This window comes from Piliocolobus tephrosceles, chromosome 2 (assembly GCF_002776525.5).
Source record: "Piliocolobus tephrosceles isolate RC106 chromosome 2, ASM277652v3, whole genome shotgun sequence".
Lineage (NCBI taxonomy): Eukaryota > Metazoa > Chordata > Mammalia > Primates > Cercopithecidae > Piliocolobus > Piliocolobus tephrosceles.
Genome location: NC_045435.1, coordinates 51,331,187 through 51,351,450, shown reverse-complemented (window position 1 = coordinate 51,351,450; position 20,264 = coordinate 51,331,187). Strand labels below are relative to the sequence as shown.

The 20,264-nt window shown below is 51.6% G+C and overlaps 2 protein-coding genes across 12 annotated transcripts in view; both read left to right on the top strand.

Moving 5' to 3' along the window:
* Positions 1–1,288, top strand: part of CPNE9 (copine family member 9) — a 26,834-nt gene extending 25,546 nt beyond the window's left edge. The window contains exon 21 of the mRNA XM_023218529.3: positions 887–1,288. Coding sequence (XP_023074297.1) covers positions 887–1,072 — 186 coding nt within the window. The 3' untranslated portion in view covers positions 1,073–1,288. The remainder of the gene's footprint in view (positions 1–886) is intronic.
* Positions 1,289–3,106: 1,818 nt separating this feature from the next.
* On the top strand, positions 3,107–19,861 carry BRPF1 (bromodomain and PHD finger containing 1). Of its 11 annotated transcripts, none has more exons than XM_023218524.2 (14): positions 3,107–3,516; positions 5,485–6,093; positions 10,670–11,629; positions 12,475–12,637; positions 13,010–13,141; positions 13,861–13,989; positions 14,779–15,088; positions 15,416–15,736; positions 16,059–16,343; positions 16,843–16,990; positions 17,404–17,540; positions 17,643–17,761; positions 18,129–18,283; positions 19,004–19,861. In XM_023218524.2, the coding sequence occupies exons 2-14, from the start codon at positions 5,495–5,497 to the stop codon at positions 19,185–19,187; spliced, it is 3,642 nt and encodes a 1,213-aa protein (XP_023074292.1). In that variant the 5' UTR covers positions 3,107–3,516; positions 5,485–5,494; the 3' UTR covers positions 19,188–19,861. The 11 variants fall into 11 exon arrangements, with proteins under 11 accessions (XP_023074292.1, XP_023074296.1, XP_023074291.1 ...); XM_023218523.2 differs by having other exon boundaries at positions 3,112–3,516; positions 15,413–15,736; positions 19,004–19,852; XM_023218522.2 differs by having other exon boundaries at positions 3,112–3,516; positions 13,861–14,007; positions 19,004–19,852.
* The last annotated feature ends 403 nt before the right edge of the window (positions 19,862–20,264 follow it).

The window sequence follows — 20,264 nt, the reverse complement described above, 5'->3', positions numbered from 1 at the left end:
AAAAAAAAAAAAGAAAGAAAGAAAAAAATAAACAAAAATAAAACATACTTTTCTGAAAAGAGGTCATGGATGGATATATACATTTGGCAATCATTAGGAAACAGATTTTCTTTTGTTTTTTTCTCCCTTATCAGCCCCTCTCCCCCCACACCTCATTTCTTCTTCTCCTCTCCCTAAGACCCTCTCCTAGGCCTCTCTCTCTTCCCAGCCCCTTCTCACAGACTCCTCCTCCTTCTTGCCCCAGCTCCATCTCTCTGGCCTCCTCCTGTTCTCAGGATCCCTTCTCCCTGGTCCCTGCCCCTTTTCTCCCCTGATCCCTCCTTTCCAGTCTCCCTCCCTACCTCCTGGCCTGCTCTACTTCCTTCCAGGGAACAATTTTTAAAGTCATGGAAGTGTATGAAATCATCCAGGAAGAGAGCTGAGAGAGAGATGGGACCAGGTTTAGAGAGCAAGTAGACCCAGAGGAATGGTGGTGGGAGGGGGGAGCTTCAAGAAAGGTAAGCAAGAAGCCAGAAGAGTGTGGTGTCAAGAGCGGGATGTGTCCAGAAGAATTATGGTCAAATGTAATGGAAAGCTAAAGAGAAGTCAAGCAAGATGAGGACTAAAAATTACTGTTCACTGGACTGATTTAGCAACACAGGGCCACTGACGACATCAGCAAGAGCAGTTTCAATGGCCTGTGTGAAGCCAAACTGGAGTGGGTTGAGGGTGGAAAAAAAAGTAGGTGGAGAGAAAGCAAATGTACAAAACTGTTCAAGATGTGGGGAGGGAGATACTATGATAGTTGGAAAGAGATGCTGGGGATCAAAAAAGAAGCCTCCCAGCTGTACCCCCATGCCCTCTCTCCTGGTCATGGCTTTTCTCTTCTTGTCTGTGCCTGACCCAGTTCGTCCCATTCCGAGACTATGTTGACCGGTCGGGGAACCAGGTGTTGAGCATGGCCCGACTGGCCAAGGATGTGCTGGCCGAGATCCCGGAGCAGCTGCTGTCCTATATGCGCACCAGAGACATCCAGCCTCGGCCCCCACCCCCTGCCAACCCCAGCCCAACCCCAGCTCCAGAGCAGCCCTGAGGATTCCACATATCCAATGCCTCACAGTCTGCTCGTCTGCTCACCCACTGCTTCTGCTTTAAGCCAGAGGCACCTGGAACCCTGGACCTGACTGGGAGGACCAACTTGGAGGATCGATGCTGGCTGATAAGCCCTCCGCCTCCTTGCCTGCAGAGGGCCTGGCACTATCACCACCTCCCTGCCTTCATGCCAATAATAAAGCTGATCTTCACTCCACCTCTGTCTCATGCATATTGGGGAAGGAAGACTATGGGACCCAAGGACTGGGGCCACATCAAGAAGGGGGGAACCAGGATAGCTTCAGCTAGATTCATCCCCATCCTAACACGTTCATCCAATCACTTCTTCATACATTCTTCAAAGACTTTAATAAGTGAAACGTGGTATGTTTTCCTCAGGAGAGAGGCCCACAGTTGTTTTTTTCTTTTTTCCATAAAATCTGAATCCTGCACATGGCCCAAAGTTTTCACCAGATTCTCAAACGAATTCCTGACCACTAAAGGAGATGACTTAGTATAACTCTGCTTTGATCCATTTATTCTGAGTTATTTTAATAAGGATAATAACATAATATTTTCTTTGAATATTCACTACATGTCAAACCGTGTGCTAGGTGATTTACAAGCATCACCTCATTTAATTCTCACAACTCTGTGAGAACAGGTACTATATATTATTCTCACTTTACACGTAAGGAAACTGAGGCTCTGAGAGGATGAATCATTTGTTTAAGAGAATTCATCAGTTTGACTTCAGATTCCAAGATCTTAATCAGCAAACCTCTTCCTGGCATGTCGATCTTATTGGGATGGTTTTTAGAAAACAGACATTTTAGTGGGTCAAATGCAAAGTTTGCATTAAGAGAGAAGCTTTCAGATGCTTTGGACTTTGTCCCAGAACCCTGGAAGACCCTTTCACACTCCTCTTTGATGACAAAACTGGAGTATTGTTTAAGGATGTCTCACCTGCCATCCAAGTTCTCTGAAACCCTCAAGAGCTAGCAATAGAGTTTTCGAGCTCTGTTTTACAAATAAGGAACTTGAAGAACTGAACTTGCCGACGTTCACATTGCTAGGAGGTGGCCCACTCACATTAAATCAGCTGTTTTGGCACCATCTTCCAACCAGCAACCCGCAGCACATCCGTGCCAACCCACAGAGTTCCCGCCGCTTTACCAGACACAAGCCCTTTCACACCCACCGGCCCCAAACCAGCCCCTTCTCTCAGACCCATACCTTTTCTCTAGCACCTCTCCTTTACTTTTCCCGAGTTTCTTCCCTTTCCTTCTGTCACGCCCCGTGATCCCTAATCGGTCCTGCCCTTTCCCTACAGCTCCGCCCGCTGCCTGCCCAAGCCCCGCCTGCTCCCTTCAGCCTCGCGTCGTTTTTTCCAACTCTGTTCTTTATTTCTAGTCCAGCTCCACTTTCCAGACTCGTCCAAAGCTCCGCCCTTTCTCTCCCGAGTACTCCTCTTCTGTTTAACCCCACTTTTTACCTCGCTATTCTAACAGGGTCCCCGTTGTACAGTAGCCCCGCCCCCTCCTCACAAGCCCCGCCCCACAGACCGGTCTAATCTCCAGCCCCGCCCCGGTCCTACCCACAACTCCCGGTCCCTTAGGCTCCAGCTCGCATCCCTCTTGCTCCCGGCCCTGCCCCCAGTCCCGCCCCGTGACTCTGGCCCCGCCTCACCGCCTTCCTCCGAGACCAAGGCCAGGTCCCTCCCGCAGCCGCGGCGCCAGCAGGAGGCAGGGAGCGGAGAGGGAGGAGGCAGAGGGGGAGGGGAGAAGGGCGGGCTCCTCACCCCCAGCCCCGCGCTCACCGTCCGTGGCTGCAGATTCGCCACAAACCGCCCGACGACCCCGGATCCCGAATACGGTGACTTCAGTCTCCAGAAACTCCACTCTAAGATGAGAGAGCTAGAGAAGCCCTGTGGGGTGTCCAGGGTCCTTTCTGAATCCCAGAGAACGGTCTTTCGAGCCTCAGCAGGCGGGCGGGGATCCGTGGCGAAAGTGCAACTCAGCAGCGCCGCGGAGCCACGTTTACCCTGCGCAGACGCCGTCGCCGCCGCTGCTGCCGCCGCCGCTGCCACAGCCTTTGCCGCCACGGTCTCCGCCGCCGCTGTCCTCGCGCTGCCTCTGGGAGCCTCCATTGTTCCAGCAGCGCCCGGTCCCGAGACCGGGCATCCTAGGGGCTCGCGAAACGGGCGGCGGCCGACGGAGTTGAGACCCCAGGGCGCCGGCGGGACCGGGAGCAGCAGGGGTCAGCGCAGGAATCCCGGGGAGCCGGGACCAAAGCGTGGGGCGGCAGGGGGCCGAGGTGGCGAGGTCTACGGTTTCCGGAGTTGGGGCTCCCCCTTCCCGGCCCGACTTTCCCCGCCGGCCTCCCCAAGTGGGGTCGGAGCCCCGGCGGGCGCCCCCGGCGATGAGCCCGGACTCGAGGTGGCCGGTGAGTGCGGGCCTGGGACCAGGGCGGGAGTGGCCGGCAGGGAAGGGGTAGGCTACATTCGTGGGGCGCGCACTGAACCGCGTGGCCCGGGAGCCTCTCTGGCAACTCCAGCTGGGAGAACTGACAGTGCATTGCTTCCCAGCAGGCATCCTGGGGCAACAGTGTATCTTTCGGGGCTGCCCGGGCCAGTGGCAGGAGGGAGCCTTGTTTCACTTGTTACACTTCTACAAAGGGGAAACGCCGCCGCATCCGGAGAGTGGGCTGCGGGCACTGCCGGGGCCCAGCCCTATCCCTCCGGCCCCCGCCCCCTACTTCCTCTAGCCCCCTGAGCTTCAGGGGCAGATGCAGCCTCCATTCTCCTTGGGCCCTCCCCGTGGGCTTTCTGGTCTCAGTTCTCGTCTCCCTTGCCTGTGCCTCTGCTGCCGGGTTCCAAGGGGAGATTGCCGGATTCGCTGTGCTGCTTTGGGAGCCATTCACCCGGGACCCAGCTTGGAAAGAGGAGAGCTTGTTTGTGCTTCGGTTGGTTTGTGTTTAAAGACACAGCCGCAGGTAGGAGGTAGAAGAGAGTTGCAGTTGGACGTGTAGCGTTACTGATGTGAAAGTCAGGAGCCGTTGACAGAGGAGCTGGAGCCCCCCACTTGCCTGGTTAAGGCAGAGGTGGAGAGGCCAAGAGGGGTTATTTTGTCAGGGAGCTCATGATAGCCCTGCCCGGCTGGGATGGTGCCAAGCCCCTAGCTGAATTGTTGAACTCAACTAGGCCGAGAGAAATTGGGGCAGTCTCTGACCAAGCTGGGCTTCCTGAGGCCTGGTGCCATCTGCTGTCTGCACTCACCGAGGAATGTTGGGGAGGGGGAAGGGAGGGCCCCTGCGGACCACCGTGGAGCTGAGCATGCCTAGATTGTCGTGTTCGTGTTTGTACCCTTAGGGTCTGGCACTTGGTAGTCACTCAGTTAATGTTGCGTGAGTGGGTGAAGAGCTCAAATGTAATACAAGCTGCTGTCACTGACTAAATGATCTCAGTTTTCACTTTACTTCACAGTACATCTCCTACCCAGTTCCAGGGCCAGGCTCCCCATAAAGACCTCAAAAGTAAATGAATTCTTTCTGTGATCCAGTGATTTCTGCAGGAGTCCAATGCTAAAGCATTGGCCACCCATTCAGCCTTCTACATGGCCTTCATCCCATCTGAGCTCTCAATCTGGTGATCCCCTCATTCAGCTATTCGTTCAACAGGTCATTCATTCGTTCACCAAAAACTGAGTGTCCACTGCACGCTAGGTACTGGGGATACAGAGGTGGATAGGCTCAGGAGACAATTTTCAGTATGTCAGGTGCTGTGGTAGAGGTGAGAATGGAATGCTGTGGAAACAGCTCCCCATGGGAAAGTCAGAGAAGTTGTGTCAGAAGTGACATTTGAGCTGGTTTTTTGAAGAACGAGTAGGAGCCTACCAATCAGAAAGGATGGAAGGCATTCCAAATAGAGATCATTTTGCAGGAATGAGAGGTTATAACATTCAGGGAATGGTAGGTTCCCCTGTGTAGACAAAATCAGCTGTAACTTTTAAAAAGAATCTGGAAAGGAGGACTCAGGCCAGAAAGTGAAAGGAGCACTTTGAATGGCATTATAGAGAATTTGGAGTATTATCTTGAAGGAACTGGGGACCATCAGGAGGCTTTTAGTGAAGAGACTGTCATGATCATTACTACCTGGTAGAAAGATCACTCTCCTATATGATGTGAGATTGGGCTAGAGGAGTTGAGACGTAGGGCAGGATAACCAGGCAAGAGGTGATGAGGGCCCAGATCCGGGCCATGGTGGCGGAGATGGCATTTGGAGACACTGTAGAGGTAGGCTGGCCAGGACCTGGTGACTCCAAGTGAGGGGGAGGACTGGAAAGACTGGGGTCTCTGGTGCAAATGGCCAGGAACTCATCCCCAGCCTTATGCTAACTGATCTGTGTATTCTAGATGTGACAGCATGGGGGTGGACTTTGATGTGAAGACTTTCTGCCACAACTTGCGGGCGACTAAGCCACCATACGAGTGCCCGGTGGAGACCTGCCGAAAGGTCTACAAGAGTTACAGTGGTATTGAGTACCACCTGTACCACTATGACCACGACAACCCACCACCACCACAACAGACTCCACTCCGCAAGCACAAGAAGAAGGGGCGCCAGTCACGCCCAGCCAACAAGCAGTCACCCAGCCCCTCAGAGGTCTCACAGTCACCAGGCCGTGAGGTGATGAGCTACGCACAGGCCCAGCGCATGGTGGAGGTGGACTTGCATGGCCGCGTCCACCGCATCAGCATCTTTGACAACCTGGATGTGGTGTCAGAGGATGAGGAAGCCCCCGAGGAGGCCCCTGAGAATGGCAGCAACAAGGAGAACACTGAGACACCAGCTGCTACTCCCAAGTCAGGCAAACATAAGAACAAGGAGAAGCGCAAGGACTCCAACCATCACCACCACCACAATGTTTCTGCGAGCACCACTCCCAAGCTGCCAGAGGTGGTCTATCGGGAGCTGGAACAGGACACCCCTGATGCCCCACCCCGGCCAACTTCCTATTACCGGTAAGGCCACCCCTACCTTGCAGCTCTGGAAAACTGGTCAAGCAGGGCTCAGGAGCCAGAGAGAGGTGAGAGGCACAGAGAGAAGAGTGGTGGGAATAAAGAATAGTGAAAGAACACTGATTTTGCCAGGGCAGTGAGTGGAATGGTACCCTACTAATGGTGGCACTTACTCTACAGTGCCACACACTACTCCTTTATTTTTTTCTCACAACTCTCAGGTAGATATTTTTCTCATTTCACAGATGAGGAAACTATGGTCAAGAAAGAATGCCAGATTTTTCTTTTTCTTTTTCTTTTTTTTTTTTTTTTGAGACAGAGTCTGGCTCTGTCACCCAACCTGGAGTGCAGTGGCACGATCTTGGCTCACCCCAACTTCCGCCTCCCGTGCTTAAGTGATCCTCCCACTCAGCCTCCTGAATATCTGCAACTAAAGGCACATGCCACCATGCCCAGCTAGTTTTTTAAATTTTTTGTAGAGATGAGGTTTCACCACATTGCCTAGGCTGGTCTTGAATTCCTGGGCTCAAGCGATCCACCCACCTCAGCCTCCCAAAGTGCTGGGATTATAGGCATGAGCCACTGTGCCTGGCCAGACTTATCTAAAAGCAAATGCCAGTAGATAGCTGAACTGGAGTTCAAACCCGGGTCCTTCTGACTCCATAGCTGTACTGTTTCCACTGTGACAAAACATCCTGTTTCTGATTCCTGGCCCTCTCCATTTCATTACTGAATGACCTTGGGAAATGCATCCAACTTAAGGTGTTTTAAGGACCCCATCTGCAGAGCAGATACAGTATTTCTCTGCCTCCGTAAAGGCAGAAGACTAGGATCACTGATTTCATAAGGTACTAAAAGCACTTTGTAAATCTGCAGAGGTAATTCTCCCACTATTTGTTTTGTTATTGTCATCTGTCCTTTAACATGTTTAAGCGGTATTTTATACTTAAGCAACATTTAATACTCCTCCAGTGACCCTTTTATTTTTGTCATTTAATTGTTTCTTTAACATGAGGTATAAAGGTGAAGGGATGTGGGGGGCAGTGTGGTGGTGAAACTACTTGGAGAAACCCTGGCTGAAGGATGGCACGAAAACCAAGTGTAAAACCTCTCTGAAAGTTGGCATCCAAGGCAAAAAAGGCATTCTGATGAGTTAATTTGCCAAGAGTGGTAAGTTTGTTGTCAGCTAATTAGAAGGCCTGATCTCTGAGGAGGATTTGTCATAAAGGCTTTTATATGAAAAGCATTTTTTACCAAAAGTGCAGTCCACATGATGTTATTCCTCCATTCTTTTTTTCCATTTTTCTTTTTTTGAGATGGAGTCTCGCTCTTTTGCCAGGCTGGAGTACAATGGCGCGATCTCGGCTCACTGCAACCTCCGTTGGGTTCAAGCAATTCTCATGCCTCAGCCTGCCAAGTAGCTGGGATTACAGGCACGTGCCACCACATCCAGCTAATTTTTGTGTTTTTAGTAGAGGTGGGGTTTCACCATGTTGGCCAGGATGGTCTCGATCTCCTGACCTCATGATCTGCCTGCCTCAGCCTCCCAAAGTGCTGGGATTACAGGCATGAGCCACCCACCGCGCCTGGCCTAAACCTCAATTCTTTAAAAGCAAATCTGGGAACACAAACAGTATGGCCGGTAGCACTTTCTTCTCTCTACTATTAGAGTTTAAGCCCATCTCTCTCTTCCTCTCCCGTTCTTTCATCTTTTCAGTCCAATTCCACTTCCTTCTGGCTTTCCACGGTCTTTCTCTTTTCTGTCCACACTGACTACCATATCCACCTCTGCCCCACTCCTAACACACAGACCCCTCTTTGGACTTCCCCTCCCTCCCAGTGGCCCTTGAGTTCTCTCTGCTCTAACAGGCAGCCAAGTCCAGCTCATTAGCTGCTTTTCTTCCTCCCTCCACTTAGATTCACTCTTCTTTCTGGGGATCAGATCTGTTCTTTAGGGGAGCAATTCTCAGCAGGTGCACTGCAAACAACTGGGAGGTGTATTGCATGGAATTTGTTACCACTGTTGGTAAAACTGCCCAAGTTTTGGAAATGACTGACTTTCTGTAGAAATTGAGAAGATTTGAGGTCACTTTTCTAATAGCATCACTTTCTTTTGCTTGAATTCTGATATGCTTCCTTGAGGGGGAGAGAGAGGGTGGCATGTCAGCTGGTGTGCCAGGAATTACACGACATGCAGCCTACCTTATCTGTACTGCAGCCTGTAATCTGGGTGCCTGTGGGAGTGTGTTATACACCATCACATAATGTCACGTGTGTCATGGCAGAGAAAAGGGTGAGAATTGGTGCTGAAGAGAGCTGGTGCCAAGGCCTAGAAGAAGCCAGATGGTTCACACCATCCATGAGTCATACCCTTGTTCAAAGATAGGGATGTTGCAGTCACCTTGGGGAAGAGGTAAAGGGCTAAAAAGGAAGAAGCTGCTTCCTACAATGTTTCAGTCTCTCTCCCTTCCACCCCCAAAATGCCTTTCAAATGAACAGTGATGAGTGCCTGTATCTGTATGGCAAATCAGACACAATCCCCACTTCTGTTGTGTAGTGGGGAAGTTAGACACATAAACAGCTATAATGCTAGGAAGATGGGTAAGGGCCATACAAAAACTAATAACATTTATTGAGTGTTTGCTGCACACCAGGCACTGTCCTAAGCACTTTACGTGCATTAACTCATTTAATGCTCACAATAGCTGTGTGAAATAGGTTCAGATTAGCATCACCACTTTACAGATGAACAAACAAGGCTCAGGGAGCTTAGCTCACTTGCCCTCTGTTAGGACCCAGGCAGTGTGGCTCCAGCGCCTGTGTGTCCCGGCCCACTCTAGCAGCCAAAGTCCCATTTCCCACATGAGTGGAGAAACAGGAGCTAATGTTTTTCTAGGACCTGCTGTGTGCCATTTGACTTAGCTCATTCATTTTTAAAAAGAACTTTTTTTTTTTTTTTTTTTTTTTTGAGACGGAGTCTCGCTCTGTCTCCCTGGCTGGAGTGCAGTGGCGCGATCTCGGCTCACTACAAGCTCCGCCTCCCGGGTTCCTGCCATTCTCCTGCCTCAGCCTCCCGAGTAGCTGGGACTACAGGCGCCCGCAACCGCGCCCAGCTAATTTTTTGTATTTTTAGTAGAGATGGGGTTTCACCGTGGTCTCGATCTCCTGACCTTGTGATCCGCCCGCCTCGGCCTCCCAAAGTGCTGGGATTACAGGCTTGAGCCACCGCGCCCGGCCCAAAAAGAACTTGTTAATAAGATAAATGTTCATATTTGCACGTGTCTGTATGTGGTCACATGTGACTTAGTGGTTAGGTGGCATTTTACACCAAGGTGCTCACACTTCCTTCCATGGGCCTGCTGGGGACTGCTGGAGCCTGATGGAGCCTGATGGGGTAGTAGGCACCGGGCAAGGTACTATATAAATAAATGTAAAGGCCAAGAGTTTGTAGCCTATTCGTTTTTATAATTCCACATAATCCTGACAGTATCTTTGTGAGTAGGTAGTATTATCCTCATTCTGTCATCAATAAAACTGAGGTTCACAACAGCAGTGATGTCCTGAAAGTCACAAAATGGCAGAGCCAGGATTCAAATCTGGTTTACTTAGAAGCCAAAGCCCCATTCTTTCCTTTGTACCCTGTAGTTCACAGTGCCAGAGTCTAGGCTACCTATAGCATGGCAGGCAAGGAGCACCTTCTCTGTGTGACAAGCACCTAGAGCAGCCCTCAATTCCAGGCCTGTTGGCACAGTAAGTGATACAGGGTGGACATTAAGAGCACTGGGGCTGGAGGTTGAATGCCTCTGCCTCTGCCATTCCCTTGTTATGTGATCTATCTATGTTTTGATTAACTTCTCAAAGCTCAAGTTTTCTCATCTACAAAATGAGGACAATAAGAACACTAACTCTATGGCTGTGGTGAGAATAAATGTAATAGTTAAGCACAATGCCTGGCTCATAGTAAATCCTCAGTAAACCTTAGCTATTATAATTGTTATCTCCCAAGGCTATCCAATGAACAAACATAGCACCTAGAGTTTGATGGAGCTTTGAGCTGATGTTGGCACCAGCTGAGAGAAGACCCATGGCAGCTCTAGTCGAGGCCCTGCCCACCAGTGCTAAAACAACTTATATGTAATTTGTCACTGACATCGAGTGACCTTCCTTCTTCCCTGATTCTTCATACCATCATCTGGACCACTCCAAGGGGTACTAACTGCCCCACCTTCCTCCTTTTAGAGGAGGCTGGCTGCGCCTCTGCAACCCAAAGAAGATGGTGTCACATATAGCAGCTAGGACATGAGCTTTGCAGTGGCAGGTCTGGGTTCACATCCCAGCTCCACCACTTTCTCACAAGTGAGCTGGGGCCAGGCGATTAACCTTCCAAGCCTTAGGTTTTCTTTTCAGCAAAATAGAAATGATGATAGTACCTATAATATCTGAAGTTAAGGTGAGGATGAAATGAGACAACACATCTGAAGGGCATAGGCAGAATAAGTGCTCAGTGGCAAATGACCCATCGTCTTTAAGGGAGGGAAGTCTCAACCATGTGATGCTGAGCTCCCTGTGTGTACCATAGGTACATCGAGAAGTCTGCAGAGGAGCTGGACGAGGAAGTAGAGTATGACATGGACGAGGAGGACTACATCTGGCTGGATATCATGAATGAGCGTCGGAAGACAGAGGGTGTAAGTCCCATCCCGCAGGAGATCTTTGAGTACCTAATGGACCGACTAGAGAAGGAGTCGTACTTTGAGAGTCATAATAAAGGCGACCCCAATGCGCTGGTGGATGAGGATGCTGTTTGCTGTATCTGCAATGATGGTGAGTGCCAGAACAGCAATGTCATCCTCTTCTGTGACATGTGCAACCTGGCCGTGCACCAGGAGTGCTACGGTGTCCCCTATATCCCTGAGGGCCAGTGGCTATGCCGCCGTTGCCTGCAGTCACCCTCTCGTGCTGTGGATTGTGCCCTGTGCCCCAACAAGGGTGGTGCCTTCAAGCAGACAGATGACGGGCGCTGGGCCCATGTGGTGTGTGCCTTGTGGATCCCTGAGGTCTGCTTCGCCAACACGGTCTTCCTAGAGCCTATTGACAGCATTGAGCACATCCCACCAGCTCGCTGGAAGCTCACCTGCTACATTTGCAAACAACGGGGCTCAGGGGCCTGCATCCAGTGCCACAAGGCCAACTGTTACACAGCTTTCCATGTGACATGCGCCCAGCAGGCTGGCCTTTACATGAAGATGGAGCCTGTGCGGGAGACAGGCGCCAACGGCACCTCTTTCAGTGTCCGCAAGACAGCCTACTGCGACATCCACACGCCTCCAGGTTCAGCACGCCGACTGCCTGCCCTGTCGCACAGCGAGGGTGAGGAGGATGAAGATGAGGAAGAGGATGAGGGTAAGGGCTGGAGCTCAGAGAAAGTCAAGAAGGCCAAGGCCAAGTCCCGGATCAAAATGAAGAAGGCACGGAAGATCCTGGCAGAGAAGCGGGCAGCAGCACCTGTGGTGTCAGTGCCCTGCATCCCACCACACAGGTATGTGGGGAGCTGGTGGACCAGCAGGTGAGGGAGAAAGCCTTCTGGAGAGGAGCTGGCAGCCTTCTGAGTGGAATAGCAGGGCTGGGCTATCTTCTTCCCAGGAGTGGAATGTCAGGGCTGGGCTATCTTCCCAGGAGCTGCATAGAAGTTAAAAAGAACACATTTTCAAAAGAGATAGTTGTCTTTAGCAGGTCACCTGACTTAAGAGCCAGAAATGTCAACTTTTATCTAGCATAGCTAACAGGTGTTTTGAACTGCCCTTCATTTTGATGGTGTGGTTTGTTAAGTTGGGATGGAAGAGGATGGAACTGCCACTGGCAGCAATGGAAAAAGTAGTCTGATTATGAAGAAACAAATAGAATGAAAAACGGGGAAGGGGAAGCTCAAGAAGTTGTGAAGTGGTTACTGCCTCTCATGTGGGCTGTGATGGCCAGGGGTTTTTTCAGTTCTCTCGTGCCATTTATTTGATGTATTATATGTTTCTGCTATGCAGTTGTACTTCATCTTAAAACCTTCAAAGGCTTAGCCTCAGTGGGGCTCTCAGGGTCAAATAGTACTCTGGGCTGCCGTGACTAGAGCAGTCTTCGGGGCAGAAGTCCCTGATCCCTGCTATACAGGTTTAGGGATCCGGTTTAGTGATGGGAGCTTGGTTTCCTGTCTGCTGTGGTACCATTGATGGCACCGCTCTTTCTTTCTTGCCTTAAGTCCAGAGTCCCAGGTCTTTTGGACAAGAGATACTTTCCCTTCATCCCCATTCAGGAACTCTCACTGGCCAGAGACCCTTGCTCTGCTTAAGAGAATCAGGGCCCAACAGGTTTTACTCTTTGTTTCCTGCCTCCCAGGCTTAGTAAAATCACCAACCGCCTGACAATCCAAAGGAAGAGCCAGTTCATGCAGAGGCTGCACAGCTACTGGACACTGAAGCGGCAGTCACGGAATGGGGTCCCATTGCTACGTCGCCTGCAGACACACCTGCAGTCTCAGAGGAACTGTGACCAAGTCGGGGTACTGTGTCCAGTTCCCTGTGGGCTCTGGGAACTAGGGCCAGGGGGATGAAACCAAAATTTGCAACTGTAGTTTCCAGTGTCAGAGGGTTTAGACTCTTTCCTCCTTTAAGCTAGCCCTCAAGCCAGGATCAGCGTGGAATCCTCAGTGAAAGGATGTTGTTCCTATGTGTTTATGTATTCATTCAACAAACACCAAGCATTTATTCTGCCAGGCCTTGGGGACACACAGATTGAGGCACTACCAATAAATTGCTGTGCTCCCTCTTTTGGCTTGACCTGCCCTTGACCTGAGTTTCCTGGGTTCTCTTCTCCCTGCTGACCTTTCCTCTGGCTTTCTAATCATTCCCTGATCTTTCTTTTGCCTCTGCAGAGAGATTCTGAGGATAAGAACTGGGCCCTTAAAGAACAGCTCAAGTCCTGGCAGCGGCTCCGGCATGACTTAGAGCGAGCTCGGCTGCTGGTGGAATTGATCCGCAAGCGGGAAAAACTCAAAAGGGAGACGGTGAGTGATCCTGGGCCAGCCCTATTTTATAAAGGAGGAAACAGGCCGGGCGCGGTGGCTCAAGCCTGTAATCCCAGCACTTTGGGAGGCCGAGACGGGCGAATCACGAGGTCAGGAGATCGAGACCATCCTGGCTAACACGGTGAAACCTCATCTCTACTAAAAAGTACAAAAAACTAGCCGGGCAAGGTGGTGGGCGCCTGTAGTCCCAGCTACTCGGGAGGCTGAGGCAGGAGAATGGCGTGAACCCGGGAGGCGGAGCTTGCAGTGAGCTGAGATCCGGCCACTGCACTCCAGCCTGGGCGACAGAGCGTGACTCCGTCTCAAAAAAATAAATAAATAAAGGAGGAAACAGACCCAGGAGAAGAAAAAGTGTGTGTCCCCCAGCCAGATAGCAGCAGGGCTGACGCTAGAGTCAGGTCTCCTGGTTCTTGGTGTGCTTTTAAAAGGTCTACTGGAAGCAGAATGTCACAGGAGCATATGAACAGAATCCTCAGTTATGTGACATAGGTAGCTGATGCTGGTAGTTCAAGAAAGGGGGAGGCCAGAATCGTTGGTGCAAGTTTCTTATACCTCGTAGAAGGTAGACCTGTATGAGTGCACCCAGCTGTGAGGGTGGGAAAGAAGGTGGCTTCCCAGGCCAGCTGGGACCATATCCTCAGGTCTCTCTGCCACTGGACTGGCCGGGGCCTGGCTGATCAGGCCTTTTTCTGTGTTAGATCAAAGTTCAGCAGATTGCCATGGAGATGCAGCTGACCCCTTTCCTCATCCTCCTTCGCAAAACCTTGGAGCAGCTCCAAGAGAAGGACACAGGCAACATCTTCAGCGAGCCGGTCCCTCTGTCTGAGGTAACCGAATTGGACGAAGTAAGAATCCCTTCCCCTCACTCCACCTTCTCTCTGTTCCTCTCCCAGTTGGACCCCTGCTGCAGGTCTGGGCCAGGGACTAGATGGGGACCTTGAAGAGAGGGGCTGGTGGCTCTGGGGCAGGATGAACTGGAGCCACATGTATCACCTGGACTCTGTCTTGTCCCTGTCACACCCCAAGGGCCCAGAATGGGAGGCAGTCTGCACTCCTTCCCCAGAGGCAGGGACTGAGTCTGCCAAATGAATAATCCCAGGGCAGGAAGACACTTTCGGGGTGCTGAACCCTAGAACGGAGACTTTAGAAGGCTCAGCACCTAAAGAACCAGCTCTGAAGCCCTAGGTCCTGACTGGCAGACTCTTCTCTCTAAAAGGTATAAAATGAGAGGTCTGAGGCAGCAGCCTCCTTATAAGTTACTGTTAAGTAAAAGGAGCTCTAGGAATGCAAGGTGGTGTTTATTTTCAGAGGAGTCCCCAAGCCATTTTCTTACTAAAGCCTCATGTAGTCTAAAAAGTATATTTGGCTCTACTTTCATGATTTTCTAGGAGAGGAAAAGTAGGCCCAGAGAGGTGAAGAGACTTGCCAAAGTCACACAGCTTGTGACTGGTAAAGTCAGGACCAGAATTTAGCTTTCCTTTCGCCTGTGCTATATGCCTGCTTCTAACTGATGGGAGGAGGTTGCTGGATGTATTTCAGGGGGGCTTGTTAGGAGCAGGGTTCGGGGCAATGAGGAGGATATCTCTACTTAAAACAAACTTGCCCTGCCCTCCCAGGTACCTGACTACCTAGACCACATCAAAAAGCCCATGGACTTTTTCACCATGAAGCAGAACTTGGAGGCTTACCGCTACCTGAATTTTGATGATTTTGAGGAGGACTTCAACCTCATCGTCAGCAACTGCCTCAAGTATAACGCCAAGGACACCATCTTCTACCGGGCAGCAGTGCGGCTTCGTGAGCAGGGTGGTGCTGTGCTCCGCCAGGCCCGGCGCCAGGCAGAAAAAATGGGCATTGACTTTGAGACGGGCATGCATATCCCCCACAGCCTGACTGGAGATGAGGCCACACACCACACTGAAGATGGTGGGTGACATGTCACACACACATATAAGAGGCCAAAGCCAGGGATGGACAGCTTTCCAAAAGTCCCCTCCTGGGAGCAGGCAGTGTAGGCAGAAAGCAGCTAGGCTGAGCAGTGGCACACTATCCCCAGGAATGCTCCCCAAGAAGCCAGACTGGGTGAATGGATAGCAGTGCCCGTCATTCCACATCTTGGTGCTGCTATTTTACAGCTGTTCCTGGTGAGAAGCCGAGGAGGGATGAGTGGGTTTCTTGCTGCCTGCCCAGGTTCAAGGGGCCCTGAGGGCTGCCCGGAGTCTGACCTTTCCCCTCCAACCTTACTCTTAGCAGCCGAGGAAGAGCGGCTGGTCTTGCTGGAGAACCAGAAGCACCTGCCAGTGGAAGAGCAGCTGAAGCTGCTTCTGGAGCGGCTGGACGAAGTGAATGCCAGCAAGCAGAGTGTGGGCCGCTCACGGCGTGCAAAGATGATCAAGAAAGAGATGACGGCACTGCGGCGGAAGCTTGCACACCAGCGAGAGACTGCACGTGATGGGCCTGAGCGGCATGGCCCCTCGAGCCGGGGCAGTCTGACACCCCACCCGGCAGCCTGTGACAAGGATGGGCAGACAGACAGTGCCGCAGAGGAGAGCAGCAGCCAGGAGACAAGCAAAGGTCTGAATCCCATGGCATGGTGGACCCCAAAGCAAGTCAGACTTTGGCTCTGCAGCACACACTGAACCCCTGCCATTCCCCAGGCAGAGGTCCCTCCTACGCAGCTAGCTGTACTTTCTCCCTCATTCCCCAATCAGGGGCCTCTTAGCTGCCTCTCTGGCTATTTGTATAAGAGTTAATGTTCCAAATTCCAAGCCCCTAAAATGACCTCCCCAACTTTAGCTGGAGTAATGGCCCTATATACCCAGGGCATGACCCTGGATATCTGCCTTTCTCAAATCAGGCCCCTCACCAACTCTCCTTCTTTCTTTCTCTGCTCCAGGCCTGGGTCCCAACATGTCCTCAACCCCCGCACATGAGGTGGGCAGGAGAACCTCAGTTCTGTTCTCCAAAAAGAACCCGAAGACAGCTGGACCGCCCAAGAGGCCGGGCCGGCCCCCCAAAAACCGGGAGAGCCAGATGACCCCCAGCCACGGAGGCAGTCCTGTGGGGCCCCCCCAGCTCCCCATCATGAGCTCCCTGCGTCAGCGCAAGCGGGGTAGGAGCCCCCGGCCCAGTTCGAGTTCAGACAGCGACAGTGATAAGTCCACAGAAGACCCCCCAATGGGTGAGCCTTACCATCACCCAGCCCCCCAAGAGAGTGAGCAAAGCTGCCATTCTTCCCAGCATACTCCCAGTTACCCCTTTATTTGCCCATAAAAGAGAGAGCTAGAAGGGCCCTTAGGAATCCTTTAACTCCACTCACTCATCTTACAATTGGGAAAACTGAGGCCCAGAGACACTATGACCCAGCTAGAGTCCCACCCAGGGCCCCCCGCCTCCATTGTATCACTTTACCTTTTCTCTTCTCGCCTTCCTTGGGGATCTCCTGCCCTTTAAGCCGTTTGTGTCCTAAAGCCAGTAACTGCCAAGGGAAGTAAGGGGTGGGGCAGGGCTGCGGCCAACTGTGGTAGACACTGCCCAGAGCTAGCTCTGCTGGCAAAGGTTGGAGGAATTTTCCAGCACGGAAGGGGAACCCAAGCTCCAAGTCCCTCTTACCTCCATGTCATCTCTGATCTACATCTTCCTGACCGGTTCCTTCCCTCCTCCCCTTCCCTTCAACCAAGACTTACCAGCCAATGGCTTCAGCGGTGGAAACCAGCCAGTGAAGAAGAGTTTCTTGGTATACCGTAATGACTGCAGCCTTCCCCGGAGCAGCTCAGACTCTGAGTCCAGCAGCAGTAGCAGTAGCAGCGCTGCCTCAGACCGGACCAGGTACCAGCCCTCCAGATCAAGGCCAGCCTCAGGGGATGCCCTTCCAGGGCTCTTGGGCCTTTCTAGGTTTCCCTGTTGGAAGTGGGGTGGCTGCCATCTCATTCTAGATTAAGATGACTCAAACTCAAGGTTCTCTGTTAAATAAATAAATCAGTGTTACCATTAATGGAACAGAGAGAACCATCCTGGGTTAAGGTGATGATTAGAGTATGCACTCCTGCCGCCACTGCTCAGTCTAACCCACTTCAGGTCACCAGCCTAGCCCCTGTGGGTGTTTGAATTTGAAATTCCTCATATAGCCTCTGCTTTCCAAAAGTCTCAGACCCTGGGGGCTTTAAGGGCAGAGGGCACATACCATGCTGTTCCCCATTCTTCCCCTCCTTTGAGCTGAGCTCCCATTGTCTTGTCCACAGCACAACACCCTCAAAACAAGGCCGGGGCAAACCTTCCTTCTCTCGGGGCACTTTCCCAGAGGACAGCAGTGAGGATACCTCAGGCACTGAGAATGAGGCCTACTCCGTGGGCACTGGCCGCGGCGTGGGCCACAGCAGTAAGTTCCCTTGCCCAAGGCCAGGGATGCTGGGGACCCAGTGTCAGGGCCTCGCCAGCCCTCCAGCTGCTGATCCACCCCCTCTCCCCCATTCCTGTGAAGTGGTAAGGAAGAGTCTGGGCCGGGGAGCTGGCTGGCTGTCAGAGGATGAGGACTCCCCGCTGGATGCTCTGGACCTCGTATGGGCCAAATGCCGAGGGTATCCATCATACCCAGCTCTGGTATGCTCCGCTTCTGTTATGCCCCTTGCTTTCCAATCCCAGAATACAGATTCACAGTTAGCAGACTTTTCCTACTCCCTGCTGAGCTGTGGGGCACAGTTTCTTGGCAAGGTAGACTGGTGGGCAGATACAGCTTGAGTACCACTTAGAGGCTCCCACTCAGTTTCTCCATCTCTCCCTTTTCCTTCTCTTTGCTCCTTGGGCTCTAAATAATTTAGCTTGGAAAGAAGCTGAGGATCAGCATTGCAGTTCTAGTAGCATGATAACCTTTCTGTCCCCACTTCAGACGTACTCTTTAAGTTCTTGAGGAGGGCAAGCCTTGGGAGGACGTGGACTGAACCCGACTGGGCTCTTATTACACCCTCAGATCATTGATCCAAAGATGCCCCGAGAAGGTATGTTCCACCATGGAGTTCCCATCCCTGTGCCCCCACTGGAGGTGCTGAAACTTGGGGAGCAGATGACCCAGGAAGCCCGAGAGCATCTCTACCTCGTCCTCTTCTTTGACAACAAACGAACCTGGTAAGGAGGGGAGCATTTGGTGTGACTCACAGCCACAGATGCAGCCCTGTATGGAGTCTGGTATGGAGGCAGACTGCCAGGAAACTCCAGCAACAGGCAGACTGGGCTAGCACAAGTCAGTGGGGGAGGGACTTAGGACAGTTTTTTGAGCAAAAGGGTTGTATCGACCATGTGTCTGAGAGGCTGAGTGGGCACTAGCGGACAAACAGCTGTAGCTAGATACCAAAGGACCATCAGAGACGATGACAAATATAGAGGTGGCTCCCACCCAGACTCAGATGGCTTCTAGACTTAGTTTTCCCACCTCTGCCTCCATGGTGACAAAATGAGGATAAAGCAGGCATAAACATTCAGGCTCTGAATCCCTCTTCTGTCATATTTGCACATGTAGTCTTTTTGTTAATTGTCTGCAGAGGATATTCAATGTCAGTGAAGTCTGCCTAGAGCCTATGGCACAGGGTAGCTACTTCTGGTGAGGTCAGGGCGCCTCCTTTTTGTACCTATAAATACCCTGTGATTACCTTCCCGCGGCCACCACACAGTATAACCGTTGACTGGGCTCTTTCATCTCTAGACCATTGAGCACTCCTTTGAGGGCAGGGACCATCACAGAGTCTGCCCAGAGTGGGTGCTTGGGCGGTATACTTAAGTGAATAGAGGAGGAAGGCTGGTCCTTACTCTCCCTGAGATGATTTATTTGATCTTCACCTTGTCCTATAGGCAGTGGCTGCCCAGGACCAAGCTGGTTCCTCTGGGTGTGAACCAGGACCTAGACAAGGAGAAGATGCTAGAGGGCCGCAAGTCCAACATCCGCAAGTCAGTACAGATCGCCTACCACAGGGCTCTGCAGCACCGCAGCAAGGTGCAAGGCGAGCAGAGCAGTGAGACCAGCGATAGTGATTGATACTGCTCAACACAGCCCAACCTACACAGGGTCACACAACCCTGTGACCTCTCTCCTCCCCTTTGCTCACTGTCCTGGAGTGGCACCGGCCTCTGCACTGACTCATTTCTGGTCTTGGGGCCAGTCTCAGGGGAAGCTGGGTGGGGGAGGTCCCTCCTGCCCTAAGTGCAGCTGGACTGTACAGAACACTCCAAGGGCCAGTGGCAGTTCAGTGCAAGGAGAGGGAGGGCCCACAGGTCATAAAGAGCTCCAGAGACCTCACAGCATTGTAGAGCGGGGTGGTGGGCCAAAGTTAGGACACTGCATAAAACAGGCCATCCCACCACCTCTACCTGCTCATGCCAGGGGAATCTATAACTGCCTAGAGGCCTGAGGCCCCTACCGGTGGTGAGGTGAGCGGGCATCTGTCCAGCCTGGAAGAGGGGCACTAGGTGACTCCCTCCCCTGCTGTTGTAAATACTGTAATTATCGGAGAATTTAAATTATTCTCATTTGTAACTGCGTTTCCGGGTCGCGCCAGAGTCATTTGGTACTAAAAAAAAAAAAAAAAGACTGGGGCCTGTCCCCATTTCCCTTCTCTTTCCCATAGATTCCCCCACCTTTCAAACTGGTTTGTATTTATTTCAAAGGAAGAAAATATATTGATTCTTAGAAAATAAACTGTCTTTTTAGAATTCTTTGTTCTTCCCCCCTGCCAGGGCAAAGGGGATACAAAGGGAGGTTCTGTGCCCCAGGGATGATACATAATTGGGCCCAAGTGGTTGCTGACTGCTGTGCATGCTACATTTATAAGACATAGCAGAGAGAGCTCCCGTTGCCCATGCATGGAGTAAGTGGCAGGCTCTGTGCTAAGCACCTTTAGACACTCAGCTTTGCATAATCCTTGCAATAACTATAGGTAGTTTAATAATAGGCTGGTTATCTCCACAAAGATGCTGAGGTTTCAAAAAATTATCTTGCCTACAGTTCCTACAGTTCCTAGTTCCTACAACTAGGAAGGTACAGAGCTAGAATTGGAACCCAGGTCTGTTTGCAAAGCTGGCTCTTCAACCAGTATGCTGAACTGCCAGGGGAAGA

Bases quoted from the DNA above. Each gene is read 5' to 3' on its own strand.
- BRPF1 (XM_023218517.2), top strand. From the start codon at position 5,495: ATGGGGGTGGACTTTGATGTGAAGACTTTCTGCCACAACTTGCGGGCG. The intron at 6,094-10,669 runs GTAAGGCCACCC...TGTGTACCATAG, and splicing joins CGGCCAACTTCCTATTACCG to GTACATCGAGAAGTCTGCAG. The intron at 18,284-19,003 runs GTAAGGAGGGGA...CTTGTCCTATAG, and splicing joins TTTGACAACAAACGAACCTG to GCAGTGGCTGCCCAGGACCA.